An 18,529-nucleotide genomic window follows, 5' to 3' on the forward strand; every position below is an offset into this window, starting at 1 on the left:
CACACACTGGGTATAACACTGAAGAGCCATTCAGAGTTTATTCTGGATAACCTAGACTAGATAATCCCATCATTAAAACTAAACATTAAATGTTTATGTTCTATACATTGTTGAGTATAGTGATGATGATCAGATAGGTACTTATGAAAATTTCTCAACTTGTGTTACAGAAAATAGAAATTATTGATGATGAAGAAAGTGACATGATAAGTAATTCTGAAGTTGAACAAGTGAATTCTCTCTTGGATTATAAGGTGAAAATAATTTCAAATTCTGAATTCATTAAGAGAAAGCTTTAAATGAGACAGACTTTTATGGTGCCTATGTAGTAACTTATTTCACTTTCCCTTTTATTTGATAAGTTAAACTGGGACTCCTCATTGACTTTCTCAGGCACTTGATTTCAGTCAGCATGCTGGACACTTTAATCAAATCTGGCTGGTTTACTGATTATGGTTTTAAGCAAAGAGCTTGCTGAGTGGAAGTAGGTATTTATAGTGTATATCAAGGTGAGGCAGGGCATAATTGTGCTTAATGCGAAATTTATGACAGTGACTATAAAGCTAAAGTTTATTTTTAAATAGTGGTAATGGGGAGATTTTTTTTCCAGTGATCCTTGCTAATTTTCTCTTGAATTGCAACTTCTGAAGAACATTTTTAAGAAACCTCTTTTACATTTTAATAACAATTCCCCAGGGGGCAGAGCAAGATGGTGGAGGAGTAGGGTCCCCAAGTCACCTGTCCCCACCAACTTACCTAGATAATTTTCAAATCATCCTGAAAACCTACAAATTCGACCTGAGATTTAAAGAGAAAACAGCTGGAACGCTACAGAGAGAAGAGTTTGCACTTCTAACAAGGTAGGAAGACAGAAAAAAATAAAATATAAAAGAATCAAGTGGAGGAGGGACCCCCCGTGAGGAGCCGGGCTAAGGCCGGGTGGCGAAAGCCTCCAGGACAGGAAAGTTTAGTCCCGGAGAAGCAGGAACTTTAAACATCCACACGAGGGGGATTCCTGGGTAGCTCAGTGGTTGAGCACCTGCCTTTGGCTCAGGGCATGATCTTGGAGTCCCGGAATCGAGTCCCAGATCGGGCTCCCTGTGTGAAACCTGCTTCTCTCTCTTTCTCTCTCTCTCTCTCTCTCTCTGTCTCTGTCTCTCATGAACAAATAAATAAAATATTTTTAAAAATCTGCACCAGATTCTTCCCAGACAGAAAGATGCTTAGCAGGGAAACCTGGCAGAACCAAAGGAGGGGCAGTGGAGCATCCAGTCTCCCAGGGCCACTAAGAGGAAGTGCGCCCGGGGGAGAGCACTCCACAGACTGTGGGCCAAGCTCTGTAAAGGGCTGGAGCACACGCCCGGCAGGGCCTCGTGAGAAGCTCAGGCGGTGGCTCTCGGCGGAGGGGTCTGCGCCCGGCTGCCTTCGGAAACCGTAGCCCTGGGAGCGCAATTCCAGCAGCACAGGCCCCAGATTCCAGGGCACCGGGCAGACACAGCCCAGGATCCTGCATTCCCCCGAGACAGAGACGGGAAGGACACAGGACACTGAGGACTCCCCTGCCACTGGGCGGCTCCAAGCTGTGAAGGTCAGCACCCCCCACCCCCGGAGCATCCAGGCCAGTGCAGACTGGGAGACTGTGGTAGTTACTGCAGGAGCTGACTCCAGACATGGAGAGCTGACCATCGCCATTGTTCTTGTTCCTCCTTCTGTCACCCTGTGCCTGGGAGGAGCGGGGCAGCCAGGGAAGAGAAACCTCATGGGGTAAACAGCTCCCACTGAGCCATGGACCTGGCAGGGGGTGGAGCAGCTCCCCCAGGTGCACACACCTGAGAATCAGCACAGCAGGCCCCTCCCCCAGAAGACCAGCTGGAAGGACAGGGGAAGAGCAAGTTCTTGACCGAGCAGTGCTAGAAAGCTCCAAGGGAAGTCTAGGGATTTATAGTATATAGAACCAGAGGATACCCCTCCTTGTTTTTTTTCTTTCTTTTTTTTCCTTTTCCCAGTACAACTCATTTTTTAGCCACTGTGCACTGAGCAAAATTATTAGAAAGAAGAACTCACCACAAAACAAAGAATCAGAAACAGCACTCTATGCCACAGTTACAGAATTTGGATTCCAATTTGATGTCAGAAAACCAATTCAGAAGGACAATTATATAACAACTGGTGAATCTGGAAAAAAAAAAGCATAAAAGATTCAAGAGACTTCATGACTGAAGAATTTAGATCTAATCAGGCAGAAATTAAAAATCAATTAAATGAGATGCAATCCAAACTGGAAGTCCTAACGATGAGAGATAATGAGGTACAAGAACGAGTGAGTGACATAGAAGACAAGTTGATGGCAAGGAAGGAAGCTGAGTTAAAAAGAGAAAAACAATTAAAAGACCATGAGGAAAGGTTAAGGGAAATAAATGACAGCCTCTGAAAGAAAAATCTACATTTGATTGGGGTTCCAGAGAGGACCAGAAAGCATATTTGAACAAATCATAGCTGAGAACTTCCCTAACTGGGGGAGGGAAACAGGCATTCAGATCCAGGAGATAGAGAGATCCCCTGCAAAAATTAAGAAAAACCCTTCAACACCTCGACATATAATTGTGAAAATTGCAAATTTCAAAAATAAAGAGAAAAATCCTTAAAGCAGTGAGAGACAAGAGATTCTTAATATATGGGGAGAAATATCAGATTAAGAGGATACCTCTCCACAGAGACCTGGCTGGCCAGAAAGGTCTGGCATGATATACTCAGGGTACTAAATGAGAAGAACATGGAGCCAAGAATACTTTATCCAGTAAGGCTCTCATTCAGAATAGAAGGAGAGATAAAGAGCTTCCAAGATAGGCAGAAACTGGAAGAATATGTCACCACCAAACCAGCTCTGCAAAATATATTAAGGGGAACTCTGCAAAAGAAAGAGGAAGCCCAAAGAAATAAGCCACAAAAGCAAGGACTGAATAGGTATTACAATTGACACTAAATTCATATCTTTCAAAAGTACCTCTGAATGTCAATGGGCTTAAAGATCCCATCAAAAGACACAGAGTTGCAGCATGGATAAAAAAGCCAGACCCATCTATTTGCTGTCTACAAGAGACTCATTTTAAACAAAAGGACATCTAGAGCCTGAAAATAAAAGGTTGGAGAACCATGTACCATTCAAATGGCCCTCAAAAGAAAGCAGGGGTAGCCATCCTTATATCAGATAAACTAAAGTTTATCCCGAAGACTGTGGTAAGAGATGAAGAGGGACACTATATCATACTTAAAGGATCTAGCCAAGAAGAGGACCTAACAATCATCAATATTTATGCCCCGAATGTGGGATCTGCCAAGTATATCAATCAATTAATACCCAAAGTAAAGACATCATTAAATAATAATACACTTATACTTGGTGACTTGAATGTAGCGCTTTCTACACTTGACGGGTTTTCAAAGCACAACATCTCCAAAGAAGCAAGAGCTTTAAGTGATACACTGAACCAGATGGATTTCACAGATATTTACAGAACTTTACATCCAAACGCAATGGAATACACATTTTTCTCAGATGCACATGGAACTTTCCCCAGAATAGACCACATACTGGGTCACAAATCAGATCTTAACAGATACCAAAAGATTGGGATCGTCCCCTGCATATTTTCAGACCATAATGCTTTGAAACTGGAACTCAATCACAAGAAGAAATTTGGAAGCAATTCAAACAAATGGAGGTTAAAGAGCATCCTGCTAAAAGAAGAAAGGGTCAGCCAGGACATTAGAGAAGAATTAAAAATATTCATGGAAACTAATGAGAATGAAGATACAACCATTCAAAATCTTCGGGATACAGCCAAAGCAGTCCTGAGAGGGAAATACATCACAATACAAGCATCCCTCAAAAAAACGGAAAAAAACTCAAATACACAAGCTAACCTTGCACCTAAAGGAACTGGAGAAAAACACCAAGTAAAACCTACATGGAGCAGAAGAAGAGACTTCATAAAGATTCGAGCAGAACCTAATGAAATAGAGACCAGAAGAACTGTAGAACATATGAATAAAATAAGGAGTTGGTTCTTTGATAGAACTAATAAGACAGATAAACCATCAGCCAGCCGTATTAAAAACAAGAGAGAAAAGACTAATTAATAGAATCAAGAATGAAAAAGGAGAGATCAACACAGATAACAAGGAAATACAAACGATTTATAAAACTTATTATGAGCAGCTATACACCAATAAATTAGGTAATCTAGAAGACATGAACACATTTATGAAAAACCATGAAGTACCTAAACTGGAACAGGAAGAAAAAAAAACCTGAACAGGCCGATAACCAGGGAGGAAATTGAAGCAGTCATCAAAAACTTCCCAAAACAGAAAAGTCATGGGCCAGATGGCTTCACAGGGGAATTCTATCAAATATTTAAAGAAGCAATACCTATTCTACTAAAGGAGTTCCAAAAGATAGAATGGGATGGAATTCTTCCAAACTCGTTTAATGAGGCCAGCATCATCTTAGTTTTAAAACCAAAGACCATACCAAAAAGGAAAATTATAGGCCAATAACCCTGATGAACACAGATGCAAAAATTCCCAACAAGATGCTAGCCAATAGGATCCAACAGTACATTAAGAAGATTATTGACCATTCCCAAGTGAGATTTATCCCTGGGATGTAAGGCTGGTTCAACACACTTAAAGCAAACATTGTGATGGATAATTTCAACAAGAGAAAAAAACAAGAAACAAATGATCCTCTCAATAGATGCAGATAAAGCATTTGACAAAATACAGCATCCATTCCTGATCAAAACTCTTCAGAGTGTAGGGATACAGGGAACATTCCTCAGCATCTTAAAATTCATCTACGAAAAGCCCACAGCCAATATAATTCTCAATGGGGAAACACTGGGAGCCTTTTCCCTAAGATCAGGAATAAGACAGGGATGTTCACTCTCACCACTGCTATTCAACATAGTACTAGAAGTCCTAGCCTCAGCAATCAGGCAACAAAAAGAAATAAAAGGCATTCAAATTGGCAAAGCAGTCCACCTCTTCCTCTTTGCAGATGACATGATATCGTATGTAGAAAACCCAGAAGAGGGATCCCTGGGTGGCGCAGCGGTTTAGCGCCTGCCTTTGGCCTAGGGCGCGATCCTGGAGACCCGGGATCGAATCCCACGTCAGGCTTCCGGTGCATGGAGCCTGCTTCTCCCTCTGCCTATGTCTCTGCCTCTCTCTCTCTCTCTCTGTGACTATCATAAATAAATTAAAAAAAAAACTGTTTAAAAAAAAAAAAAAAAGAAAACCCAGAAGACTCCACCCCAAGATTGCTAGAACTCATACAGCAATTCAGCAGTGTGGCAGAATACAAAATCAATGCCCAGAAGTCAGTGGCATTTCTATACACTAACACTGAGACTGAAGAAAGAAATTAAGGAGTCAATCCCATTGACAATTGCACCCAAAAGCATAAGATACCTAGGAATAAACCTAACCAAAGAGGTAAAGGATCTATACCCTCAAAACTACAGAACACTTCTGAAAGAAATTGAGGAAGACACAAATAGATGGAAAAGTATTCCATGCTCATGAATTGGAAGAATTACTATTGTGAAGATGCCAGTGCTACCCAGGGAAATTTACCCATTTAATGCAATTGCTACCAAAATACCATGGACTTTCTTCAGAGAGTTGGGACAAATCATCTTAAGATTTGTGTGGAATCAGAAAAGACCCCGAATAGCCAGGGGGATATTGAAAAATAAAACCAGAGCTGGGGGCATCACAATGCCAGATTTCAGGTTGTACTACAAAGCTGTAATCATCAAGACAGTGTGGTACTGGCACAGAAACAGACTATAGATCAATGGAAAGAATATAGAATCAAGAAATGGGCCCTCAATTCTTTGGTCAACTAATATTTGACAAAGCAGGAAAGACTATCCACAATAAATGATGCTGGGAATATTGGATAGCCACGTGCAGAAGAATGAAACTAGACCATTCTCTTACATGATACACAAAGGTTAACTAATTTATTTTTTTTATTGGTGTTCAATTTACTAACATACAGAATAATACCCAGTGCCCGTCACCCATTCACTCCCACCCCCCGCCCTCCTCCCCTTCTACCACCCCTAGTTCGTTTCCCAGAGTTAGCAGTCTTTACGTTCTGTCTCCCTTTCTGATATTTCCCACACATTTCTTCTCCCTTCCCTTATTTTCCCTTTCACTATTATTTATATTCCCCAAATGAATGAGAACATATAATGTTTGTCCTTCTCCGACTGACTTACTTCACTCAGCATAATACCCTCCAGTTCCATCCACGTTGAAGCAAATGGGGGGTATTTGTCATTTCTAATAGCTGAGTAATATTCCATTGTATACATAAACCACATCTTCTTTATCCATTCATCTTTCGTTGGACACCGAGGCTCCTTCCACAGTTTGGCTATAGTGGCCATTGCTGCTAGAAACATCGGGGTGCAGGTGTCCCGGCGTTTCATTGCATTTGTATCTTTGGGGTAAATCCCCAACAGTGCAATTGCTGGGTCGTAGGGCAGGTCTATTTTTAACTGTTTGAGGAACCTCCACACAGTTTTCCAGAGTGGCTGCACCAGTTCACATTCCCACCAACAGTGTAAGAGGGTTCCCTTTTCTCCGCATCCCCTCCAAAATTTGTTGTTTCCTGCCTTGTTAATTTGCCCCATTCTCACCGGTGTGAGGTGGTATCTCATTGTGGTTTTGATTTGTATTTCCCTGATGGCAAGTGATGCAGAGCATTTTCTCATATGCATGTTGGCCATGTCTATGTCTTCCTCTGTGAGATTTCTGTTCATGTCTTTTGCCTATTTCATGATTGGATTGTTTGTTTCTTTGATGTTGAGTTTAATAAGTTCTTTATAGATCTTGGAAACTAGCCCTTTATCTGATATGTCATTTGCAAATATCTTCTCCCATTCTGTAGGTTGTCTTTGAGTTTTGTTGACTGTATCCTTTGCTGTGCAAAAGCTTCTTATCTTGATGAAGTCCCAATAGTTCATTTTTGCTTTTGTTTCTTTTGCCTTCGTGGATGTATCTTGCAAGAAGTTACTATGGCCGAGTTCAAAAAGGTTGTTGCCTGTGTTCTTCTCTAGGATTTTGATGGAATCTTGTCTCACATTTAGATCTTTCATCCATTTTGAGTTTATCTTTGTGTATGGTGAAAGAGAGTGGTCTAGTTTCATTCTTCTGCATGTGGATGTCCAATTTTCCCAGCACCATTTATTGAAGAGACTGTCTTTCTTCCAATGGATAGTCTTTCCTCCTTTATCGAATATTAGTTGCCCATAAAGTTCAGGGTCCACTTCTGGATTCTCTATTCTGTTCCATTGATCTATGTGTCTGTTTTTGTGCCAGTACCACACTGTCTTGATGACCACAGCTTTGTAGTACAACCTGAAATCTGGCATTGTGATGCCCCCAGATATGGTTTTCTTTTTTAAAATTCCCCTGGCTATTCGGGGTCTTTTCTGATTCCACACAAATCTTAAAATAATTTGTTCTAACTCTCTGAAGAAAGTCCCTGTGTTTGAGTTCTATTTTCAAAGCATTGTGGTCTGAAAATATGCAGGGGACAATCCCAATCTTTTGGTATCAGTTAAGACCTGAGTTGTGACCCAGTATGTGGTCTATTCTGGAGAAAGTTCCATGTGCACTTGAGAAGAATGTTATTCAGTGGCGTTTCGATGCAAAGTTCTGTACATATCTGTGAAATCCATCTGGTCCAGTGTATCACTTAAAGCCCTTCTTTCTTTGGTCATGTTGTGCTTAGGATATTTGTCATTTGCAGAAAGTCCTGTGTTGAAGTCTCCTGCAGCTTTTTAATTTTGGACTGATTAGATCTCAATTCTGCAGTAATGATGTTTCTAGAGTCCTTTATGTTTTTTTCCAGAGCCACCAGTAGCATTATAATTATTCTTCTGAATTGACTTTCCGACATTGTATTGAAATCCAAATTCTATAACCCTGTGGCAGAGTGCTCTTTCTGGTTCTTTCTTCTGTGGTGAATTCTTCCCTCTAGTCATTTAGTTCAGTGCCGAGGGTCTTTATGAGTGGGCTGTGTCAAAAATATCAACCACAACCTAATTAAAATACACCCTTTATGATTCTGAAGAGGTCAGAGACTAGAAAATAAAAGAAAAACAGAACAAAATAAAACAAATGACCACTAATGTGAAAAACAAATTTTAAAACAAAATGGTAAAAATAAAAGGCCAAAAACCACAAAGAAGCAGAAAAAAGAAAAAAATTAAAAACAGTAAAGAAAGGAGGGAAAAGAGAAAAAAAAGCAGTCTGGGGATAGTTGTGGTGAAGAAGTGGTAGTGGAGAGAGAATGTAGTCTACCTGAGGGGTCCTCGAGGGTGATCCTCTTTGTTCTGAGTGAATTTTGTTCTGTATGTTAGAAAATTCTCAATCCCAAATTTGTTTAAAACAGCAATACTTGTAGAAAACCCCAACATTGACCACCAAAACATAAACAAGATAAAAGTAGGGGTCAGAATGGGAAGAAAGAGGGGATATAATCTCACAGAATGAACCAGTATGGTTTTCCACTTGGTTCTGGATGTATGTTGGTCATGTTTTAGAAGGTATTAACTCCCACCATTGTAAAACAAAATGAGGCAGAAAACAAACAAACAAAAAACACAAAACAAAAACTCATATCTCATATATCTACCAAAATTACATTGAATACATTGAAGGGAATCCATAAGTGAAAAATATACCTAAGACATGTATTTTTAGAAATATGAAAGTCAAAAAAGAAAAAACTTAAAATTGAAGAGCTGGTATAATGTAGTTAAGGTGGGAAAGGAGAAAAAATATTGGAAATTTTTAGTGTGATATAAAGATGAGTATAATGGAAAATGGAAGAAAAAAGAAGAAAAAAGGGGATCCTTTAATTCTATATAGTACTTTCCCTCAATTTTCCCTAGGTCCTGGAATTTTTCAGTGCTGCTTGGTCAATAAAGTTGCTCTTCCCTTGTTCTTCCAGCTGGTCTTCTGGGGCAGGGTTCTGCTGATTTTCAGGTGTGTGTGCCTGGGCAGAGGTGCCCTGCCCCTTGCCAAGTTTCCAGCTCCATGTGAGCTGTTTATCCTGTGAGGCCTTTGTTCCCTCTAGGCCCTGCCTCTCCCAGGAACAAGGTGAAACAAAGAGGAAAAACAATAATGGCAGTAGCCAGATTTCCAGCTCCAGATTCAAGCTCCCTGCAAGTAACTAACCACAATCTCCCAGTTTGCACTGGCCTAGATGCTCCAGGTCCGCACAGCTACACTGATCTGCACAGTTTGTGGGGCGCCCAGTAGCAGGAGAGTTCTTGCTATCCTGTGCCCTCCCCACTTCTGCCTATCACAGGGGGAACACATGATCCCGGGCTTTGTCTGCTTGGGTGCCCTGGGATCCAGGGCCAGTGCCACTGGATCTGCACTCCCAGGGACTGCCTCTTCTGAAGACAATGGGGCTCAGTCACCTCTGTCCATTGCTTGGCTATAGAGTTAATGCAGCTCCAGAGCCACTCTCTTAACCACTGGCTTCTCCTAAATGCCTTGAAGGGCTGTGGCGCTTTACCGATATTGGACCATGGTTTGCCGTGAGCTTTCCCCTGGGTGCCCCTCCTCTTATAGTGACTCCAGGAATCTTGAGGCTTCACTGACCCAATTTCCCTGCTAAGCGCTTTTCTGGTGTGGATTTTTAAGGTTCCTGCTTCTCCATGGCTGGGCTTTCCTATCCTGGAGGCTTTTGCCACTCTGCTTTAGCCTTGCTACTCACAGTTCCTCTCCCCCACTTAATTCTTTTTAATTAAGTAATTTATTTATTTTTACCTTCCTACCTCATTAGAAGTGAAAACTTTTCTCTTGGAAGCATTCCAACTGTTCTCTTTATTTTTTAATTTTTTAAATATTTTTATTTATTCATGAGAGAGAGAGAGAGAGGCAGAGACACAGGCAGAGGGAGAAGCTGGCTCCACACCAGGAGCCCGATGTGGGACTCGATCCCAGGTCTCCACGATCATGCCCTGGGCCAAAGGCAGGTGCCAAACTGCTGAGCCACCCAGGGATCCCCAGCTGTTCTCTTTAAATCTCAGGTCGAATTTGTAGGTGTTCAGGATGCTTTGAGAGTTATCTAGGTAAGTTTATGTGACCAAGTGAATTGAGGACCCCTACTTTTCCACCATTTTGCCCCCAGCCCTCCAAAGCTGTTTCTGCCCTACTACACCTGGTATGCAGCTTAGGCCTGGACTAGCACCACTCCAAGGGGACTCCAGTCCTGGAGAGGGGTCTCAAACCCACACACTGGGCATCCACAGTTCCTTCAGCCTGGCTTCTTAACTGCATGTACAGTGACTGAGCCCTGCACTTTTGTGCAGTTTTGGCAGAGAGGCTAATAGCACACTGCTGGGATGTGTAATGGTCTCACCCACCAACCAGTCCTGTCTGGTCTCAGCCAGAACTCTCAAAAGTGTGCTCACAGAGGGCAAAGTGAGCCATTGTAGCTATCTGGGCTGAAGGCAATGATGGCTCAGCCGCAACAGAAGGTTACATGCAGCCCACACAGGGCACACCTGTGAGGCACCTGATCCTGATGATATGGGGACACTGCACTATAGGGTACCACAGGAGCTCTTATACACAAGGCCACCAGTTTCAAGATCAGGAGATGTAGCTGACCTATCTAATACATAGAAACAAACACAGAGAGTTAGGCGAAATGAAGAGACAGAGGAATATGTTCCAAATGAAAGAACAAGACAAAATCACAGTAAAAGAATGAAATGAAACAAAGGTAAGTCATATGCCTGATAAAAAGTTCAAAGTAATGGTCATAAAGATACTCACAGGACTTTAGCAAAGAATGGGTAAACTCAGTGAGAGCTTCCACAAAGACATAGATAATATAAATAATAATGAATCAGGGCTGAAGAATTCAGTAAGTGATATGAAAAATACACTAGAAAAGAATCAACATCTGATTAGAGAATGCAGAAAAATGGGTCAGTGATCTGGAAGACAGGATAATGGAAAGTAACCAATCTGAACATCAAAAAGCAAAAAGAATAATAAAAGAGAATAGGTTAAGAAAACAATGTAACATCATCAAGCATAATAACATTCACATTATAGAAATCCCAGAATGAGGAGAGAGAGAGAAAGGGGCAAAAAATATTTGAGAAAATGGCTGGAAGCTTCCTTAACCTGGGGCAGGAAACAGATCTAGGTGCAAGAATTAAAAGAAGCCGTTAACAAGATGAGCCCAACAAGGTCCACAAGACACATAATAATTAAAAAAGCTAAATATAACAATAAAGAGAGAATTTAAAAACAACAAAAGAAAGTAGTTACAAATAAGGGAAACTCCATAAGGTTATCAGCTATTTTTTTTTTAGCAGTAACATTGCAAGCCAGAAGGGATTGGCATGATATCTTCAAAGTGATAAAAGTGAAAAACCTACAATTAAGAATACCCAGCAAGGTTATCATTCAGAATTGAAGAGGACAGAAAAAGCTTCCTAGGCAAAAGAAGTTAGAGGAATTCATCACCACTAAACCAACTTTATAAGTAATGATAATTAGAAGTAAAGAAAATTAAGAAAGGAAACAATTTCACATATGACAACAGAATGAAAGATTATTTATTTATAAGGCCAGTATGGAGGTTAAAACACAAAAGTAGTAAAATAAAGTGTGCCAAAAATTTGGTTAAGGGTTACACAAAATAAGAAGATGTAAGATATGACATCATATACATAATACGTGAGGGAGGGAGTAACAAGTTAGGGCTTTTAGAACGCGTTCAAACTTAAGCAACCATCAACTTATTATAGCCTACTATACACACAACATGCATAATATATGAATGCAGTGGTAACCACAACTTAAAAAAAATCACAATAAACAAAAAAATAAAGAGAAGGGAAGTTAAGCAAACACTAAAGAAAGCTATCAAAACGCAAGGGAAGCTTTGTCACATCTATTGCGAGAATGAAGACCATTCTCAGCAATCAGACTGTCGACATTCCAGAAAATGTTGACATCACCATGAAGGTACGCACTGTGATTGTGAAGGACCCCAGAGGAACGCTGCGAAGGGACTTCAATCACATCAATGTAGAACTCAGTCTTCTCGGAAAGAAAAAGAAGAGGCTCCGAGTTGACGCATGGTGGGGAAATAGAAAATAACTGGCTACTGTTCTCACGATCTGTAGTCACATACCGAACATGATCAAAGGCATTACACTGGGCTTCCTTTACAAGATGAGGTCGGTGAGGGATCCCTGGGTGGCTCAGTGGTTTAGCGCCTGCCTTTGGCCCGGGGCGTGATTCTGGAGTCCCAGGATCAAGTCCCGCGTTGGGCTCCCTGCATGGAGCCTGCTTCTCTCTCTACCTGTGTCTCTGCCTCTGTCTGTCTGTCTATCATGAATAAATAAATAAAATTAAAAAAAAAAAAACAAGATGAGGTCGGGGTATGCTCACTTCCCCATCAGTGTTATTCAGAAGAATGGTTCTCTTGTTGAAATCCGAAATTTCCTAGGTGAAAAATACATTCGCAGCATTTGAATGAGGCGAGGTATTGCTTGTTCTGTATCTCAAGCCCAAAAAGATGAGTTAATTCTTGAAGGAAATGACATTGAACTTGTTTCGAACTCAGCTGCTTTGATTCAGCAAGCGACAACTGTTAAGAACAAGGATATCAGAAAATTTTTTGATGGTATCTATATTTCTGAAAAACGAACAGTTCAGCAGGCTGATGAATAAGCTCTCAGTTGTCCAGCAACAGAAACAGCAAGTGGCCAGATGATTTTTCAGACTTATTTGTGATACCTTAATAATGCAATAAAAACTATACTGATTTGGGAAAAAAACAAAACAAAACAAAACAACAAAACACAAGAGAAGTAAAGGAGGGAAGAAAGGAGCAGACAAGAACTACCAGAACAACAAGAAAACAACTTTAAAATGGCAATAAATATGTAACCATTAATAATTACTTTAAATGTAAATGGACCAGGGACACCTGGGTGGCTCAGTGGTTGAGTGCCTGCCTTTGGCTCAGGTCCTGATCCTGGAATCTGGGATCGAGTCCGCATCAGGCCCCCTGCAAGGAGCCTGCTCCTCCCTCTGCCTGTGTCTCTCATGAATAATATAAAAAAGCAAGACCCATCTATATATTGCCTGCATGACACTTACTTCACACCTAAAAACACATGTAGATTGAAAGTGAAGGGATGGAAGAATATTATAAAAGCAGAGGAACACACCCTCTTCAAGTGCACATGGCACATTCTCCAGGATAGATCATAAAACAAGGCCATAAAACAAGCCTCGATAAATTTGAAAAGTTTAAAATAACACTAAGAAAAAAAATTAACCACAATGGTATGAAACTAGAAATCAATTACAGGGGTAAAAATCTCTCAAAAACACAAGCACACAGAGCTAAATAACATGCTACTGAACAACCAATGGGTCGATGAAGAAATGAAAGGTAATTAAAAAATACATGGACACAAACGAAAATGAAAACACAATAATCCAAAATCTTTAGTATGTAGCAAAAGTTGTTGTAAGAGTGAAGTTTATGTAGCAATACAGCTCTAACTCAAGAAACAAGAAAAAAATAAACAACAAAAACTTACCCCTAAAGGAACTACAAAAAGAACAAAGTCCAAAGCTAGTAGAAAGAAGGAATTAATAAATACTATGGCAGGAATAAATAAAATAGAGACTAAAAAGTAATAGAGAAGATCAATGAGTCCAAGAGTTGGTTCTTTGAAAAGATAAAATTGATAATCCTCTATCCAGACTCAACAAGAAAAAAGAGAAATGACTCAAATAAATAAAATGAAGGAGAAATAGCAACCAACTCCACAGAAATATGAAGAATTATATAAAAATATTATGAAAAATTATATGCCAACAAATCTGACAACCTAGAGAAATGAATGAATTTCTAGAAACATGCAGTCTTCCAAATTGTCCATGGATATATGAATGGGTAAAGAAATAATATGTGTTTGTGTGTATGTGGTGTATGTGTATTACTTTAACTTAAAAAAGAGTGAGATTTTGCCATTTGCAACCACACAGATGGACCTAGAGGGTATCATGCTAACTGAAATAAATCCAGCAGAGAAAAATGAATACCATATGATTTCACATATAACATGGAATTTAGGAAACAAAACAGATGAACAAACAGAATAAACAGACACTTAAATACAGAGCACAAAGTGGTAGTTGCCAGAGGGGAGGTGGTTCCTATGGGAATTTTTGAATGAACAAAATAGATGAAGGGAATTAAGAGGTACAAACTTCCAGTTATATAATAAATAAGATGCAGAGTACAAAAGTACAACATAGGGAATATATTCAATAATATTGTTATGTTATTAACATTATATGGTGACAGATTGGGACTACACTTACTGTTATGAGCATTGAGAAACTTGTCAAATCTCATTAAAGGCATTCAAATTGGCAAAGAAGAAGTCAAACTCTCCCTCTTCGCCGATAACATGATACTCTACATAGAAAACCCAAAAGTCTCCACCCCAAGATTGCTAGAACTCATACAGCAATTCGGTAGTGTGGCAGGATACAAAATCAATGCCCAGAAGTCAGTGGCATTTCTATACACTAACAATGAGACTGAAGAAAGAGAAATTAAGGAGTCAATCCCATTTACAATTGCACCCAAAAGCATAAGATACCTAGGAATAAACCTCACCAAAGATGTAAAGGATCTATACCCTCAAAACTATAGAACACTTCTGAAAGAAATTGAGGAAGACACAAAGAGATGGAAAAATATCCCATGCTCATGGATTGGCAGAATTAATATTGTGAAAATGTCAATGTTACCCAGGGCAATATACACGTTTAATGCAATCCCTATCAAAATACCATGAACTTTCTTCAGAGAGTTAGAACAAATTATTTTAAGATTTGTGTGGAATCAGAAAAGACCCCGAATAGCCAGGGGAATTTTAAAAAAGAAAACCATATCTGGGGGCATCACAATGCCAGATTTCAGGTTGTACTACAAAGCTGTGGTCATCAAGACTGTGTGGTACTGGCACAAAAACAGACACATAGATCAGTGGAACAGAATAGAGAATCCAGAAGTGGACCCTGAACTTTATGGGCAACTAATATTCGATAAAGGAGGAAAGACTATCCATTGGAAGAAAGACAGTCTCTTCAATAAATGGTGCTGGGAAAATTGGACATCCACATGCAGAAGAATGAAACTAGACCACTCTCTTTCACCATACACAAAGAGAAACTCAAAATGGATGAAAGATCTAAATGTGAGACAAGATTCCATCAAAATCCTAGAGAAGAACACAGGCAACACCCTTTTTGAACTCGGCCATAGTAACTTCTTGCAAGATACATCCACGAAGGCAAAAGAAACAAAAGCAAAAATGAACTATTGGGACTTCATCAAGATAAGAAGCTTTTGCACAGCAAAGCATACAGTCAACAAAACTCAAAGACAACCTACAGAATGGGAGAAGATATTTGCAAATGACATATCAGATAAAGGGCTAGTTTCCAAGATCTATAAAGAACTTATTAAACTCAACACCAAAGAAACAAACAATCCAATCATGAAATGGGCAAAAGACATGAAGAGAAATCTCACAGAGGAAGACATAGACATGGCCAACATGCATATGAGAAAATGCTCTGCATCACTTGCCATCAGGGAAATACAAATGAAAACTACAATGAGATACCACCTCACACCAGTGAGAATGGGGAAAATTAACAAGGCAGGAAACAACAAATGTTGGAGAGGATACGGAGAAAAGGGAACCCTCTTACACTGTTGGTGGGACTGTGAACTGGTGCAGCCACTCTGGAAAACTGTGTGGAGGTTCCTCAAACAGTTAAAAATAGACCTGCCCTACGACCCAGCAATTGCACTGTTGGGGATTTACCCCAAAGATACAAATGCAATGAAACGCCGGGACACCTGCACCCCGATGTTTCTAGCAGCAATGGCCACGATAGCCAAACTGTGGAAGGAGCCTCGGTGTCCAACGAAAGATGAATGGATAAAGAAGATGTGGTTTATGTATACAATGGAATATTACTCAGCTATTAGAAATGACAAATACCCCCCATTTGCTTCAACGTGGATGGAACTGGAGGGTATTATGCTGAGTGAAGTAAGTCAGTCGGAGAAGGACAAACATTATATGTTCTCATTCATTTGGGGAATATAAATAATAGTGAAAGGGAAAATAAGGGAAGGGAGAAGAAATGTGTGGGAAATATCAGAAAGGGAGACAGAATGTAAAGACTGCTAACTCTGGGAAACGAACTAGGGGTGGTAGAAGGGGAGGAGGGCGGGGGGTGGGAGTGAATGGGTGACGGGCACTGGGTGTTATTCTGTATGTTAGTAAATTGAACACCAATAAAAAAAAAGAAAAAAAAAGAGAAACTTGTCAAATCAATATTTTGTATACCTGAAACCAATATAACATTGTATGTCAATTTTACCTCAATTATAACAGTTTTGTAGAAAAGAGTAATATCATATATGTGTAAATATTTATATCTGTATCTGTATCTATATCTATATCTACACACATACATTTCCACACATATAGAATTGCTGAGTCATAAGGGAAATAAGTAAAAAATGTTCAACTTTATTGGAATTCCCAATTTTACACATCAGCATCAGTGAATGGGAGTTCTAGTATTCTCCCTGAGTAGTACTGTCTGATTTTTGCATGTTAGCCTTTCTGTTTCATGTGAAATATTATTGTATTATGGTTTTAATTTTCATTTCCCTGGTAATTAATACATCTAAATATTTTATTATGATATTGGCCTTTTGTATAATCTTTGTGAAGTAACTTTTAAAGTATTTTGCCTAATTTTCTAAAGTTTTAATGTCTTTTCCTTATTGATTTGTTGGAGATTAGTTGAATTGAAATCTATTTTCTCCCAGAAAAAAAGGAAATATAAATTAAGGGTAAATAAAACCTCATATAACAATTCTCATTGCTGATTTCAGGATGTTGATTTAAAACAGCTGATCAGTTTTGAAATTCAGTCTTTTTTCAGAGAATAGTTTTGTTCCCTTTTTGCATACATATGCTAGTATTCCTTGTTTGGGGATCAAAATCACTTCACTGATTTCTTAAGTATATTCATCATAAGCTTCTTGAAACTACATATTTTTCTTCATCTATGTGTTACCTGGTCTAGTTTCCAGCATATAGGTATCTAGTATCTAATTCCTGCATCAGTGAATAATTTAGTTTACTTATCCTTAAAAAAAACTTTTAATTGTAGTATGCAAGTACTCACTTCTATAAAATCAATTAAAATTAGAAACTGGATCACTATAACTTTTCTCCCACATTGAATTAAATAGTCCCTCATTATTCTTGGAATTCATTGAAACAAAATGAAAGAATGGTTTCTTATATGTGTTCAATTACTAGTAATAATCATTCCTATAGTAATATTATTACTATGCAATACTCAGTTTGTGCATAGTGGGTTTTCTGAATGATATATATTGCTAGAAATACACATGCTGAGTTTTGACTAATCCAAAATACTTATGAGGCAAGTTGGTGAGCTCGACTCCTCAAACATTGTATAAATATTGAGTAAAAGAAATATTTGCATGAGAAAATAGAGATCTGTAAACCAAAAGATGATTTGTGATTTCTGCAAATGTGAGTTAATATTTTGAAATGTTTTCTAATGGACTGTGAGTGCTGTTCATTAAGACTATACATTCAAAGGAGACATTACAATTCCTGCATTTGAAAAGACTTCTGGGTCCATACTTTACTAATAGTATTGCTCTGACAGTAAATACTAAAAAAATAAGTTTAGAATTAGTCAAATATAATATGGCAGAAGCGTGTTAAATTTTATTATAATGCTTTACTAAATGAGATTGCTGTAGGGAGCTTTTGTATAAGGAATTTGGCTTAAATAATCATTTGTATTGATATTAAATTAATATTAAATTGATAGCTTGATATTAGCTTGATATTAAATTGTCTGAAAAGGAAGCAGTTTTATTAGGTAAAAGAAGTTCTAAACTGAGCTGATGAAATAATTGGTGCAGTTCATAGAATGAATGCAATTAATATAACTGTATCCTTACAATTGAAACAATAAGAATGACCATAGAATTAACTAATTTCAATGTTTTTTATGCAGCTCTTTGAACATATACTGATAAAGGTCCTGCTATGCAATTTGAGACCAGTTCTCCAGCTACAGAGAATACTTATAGCTTATTTTTAACATTTTTAAGGTGTTTTTTTTTTGGCAAGAGGGCTAGCTAACAATTTATTTATTTTTTAATAAATTAATTTTTTATTGGTTTTCAATTTACCAACATACAGAATAACACACAGTGCTCATCCCGTCAAGTGTCCCCCTCAGTGCCCGTCACCCATTCAGCCCCACCCCCCGCCCTCCTCCCCTCCCACCACCCCTAGTT

General features: G+C 38.9%; 1 protein-coding gene across 5 annotated transcripts in view; it reads left to right on the forward strand.

Annotated features, from left to right (window-relative positions):
* HDX (highly divergent homeobox) overlaps window positions 1–18,529 on the forward strand; it is a 306,534-nt gene that overhangs the window by 187,361 nt on the left and 100,644 nt on the right. For 4 of the 5 annotated variants that reach the window (XR_013374357.1, XR_013374358.1, XR_013374359.1 and 1 more), the window contains exon 8: window positions 171–254. The exons of the other annotated variant lie outside the window; for it this stretch is intronic. Coding sequence is in view for 1 of the 4 variants with exons in the window: in XM_077887326.1 (XP_077743452.1) it covers window positions 171–254 (84 nt within the window). In the remaining 3 variants the exon portion in view is untranslated. The remainder of the gene's footprint in view (window positions 1–170; window positions 255–18,529) is intronic. 5 annotated transcript variants of the gene reach the window in all.

Source organism: Canis aureus, chromosome X, assembly GCF_053574225.1.
Source record: "Canis aureus isolate CA01 chromosome X, VMU_Caureus_v.1.0, whole genome shotgun sequence".
NCBI lineage: Eukaryota > Metazoa > Chordata > Mammalia > Carnivora > Canidae > Canis > Canis aureus.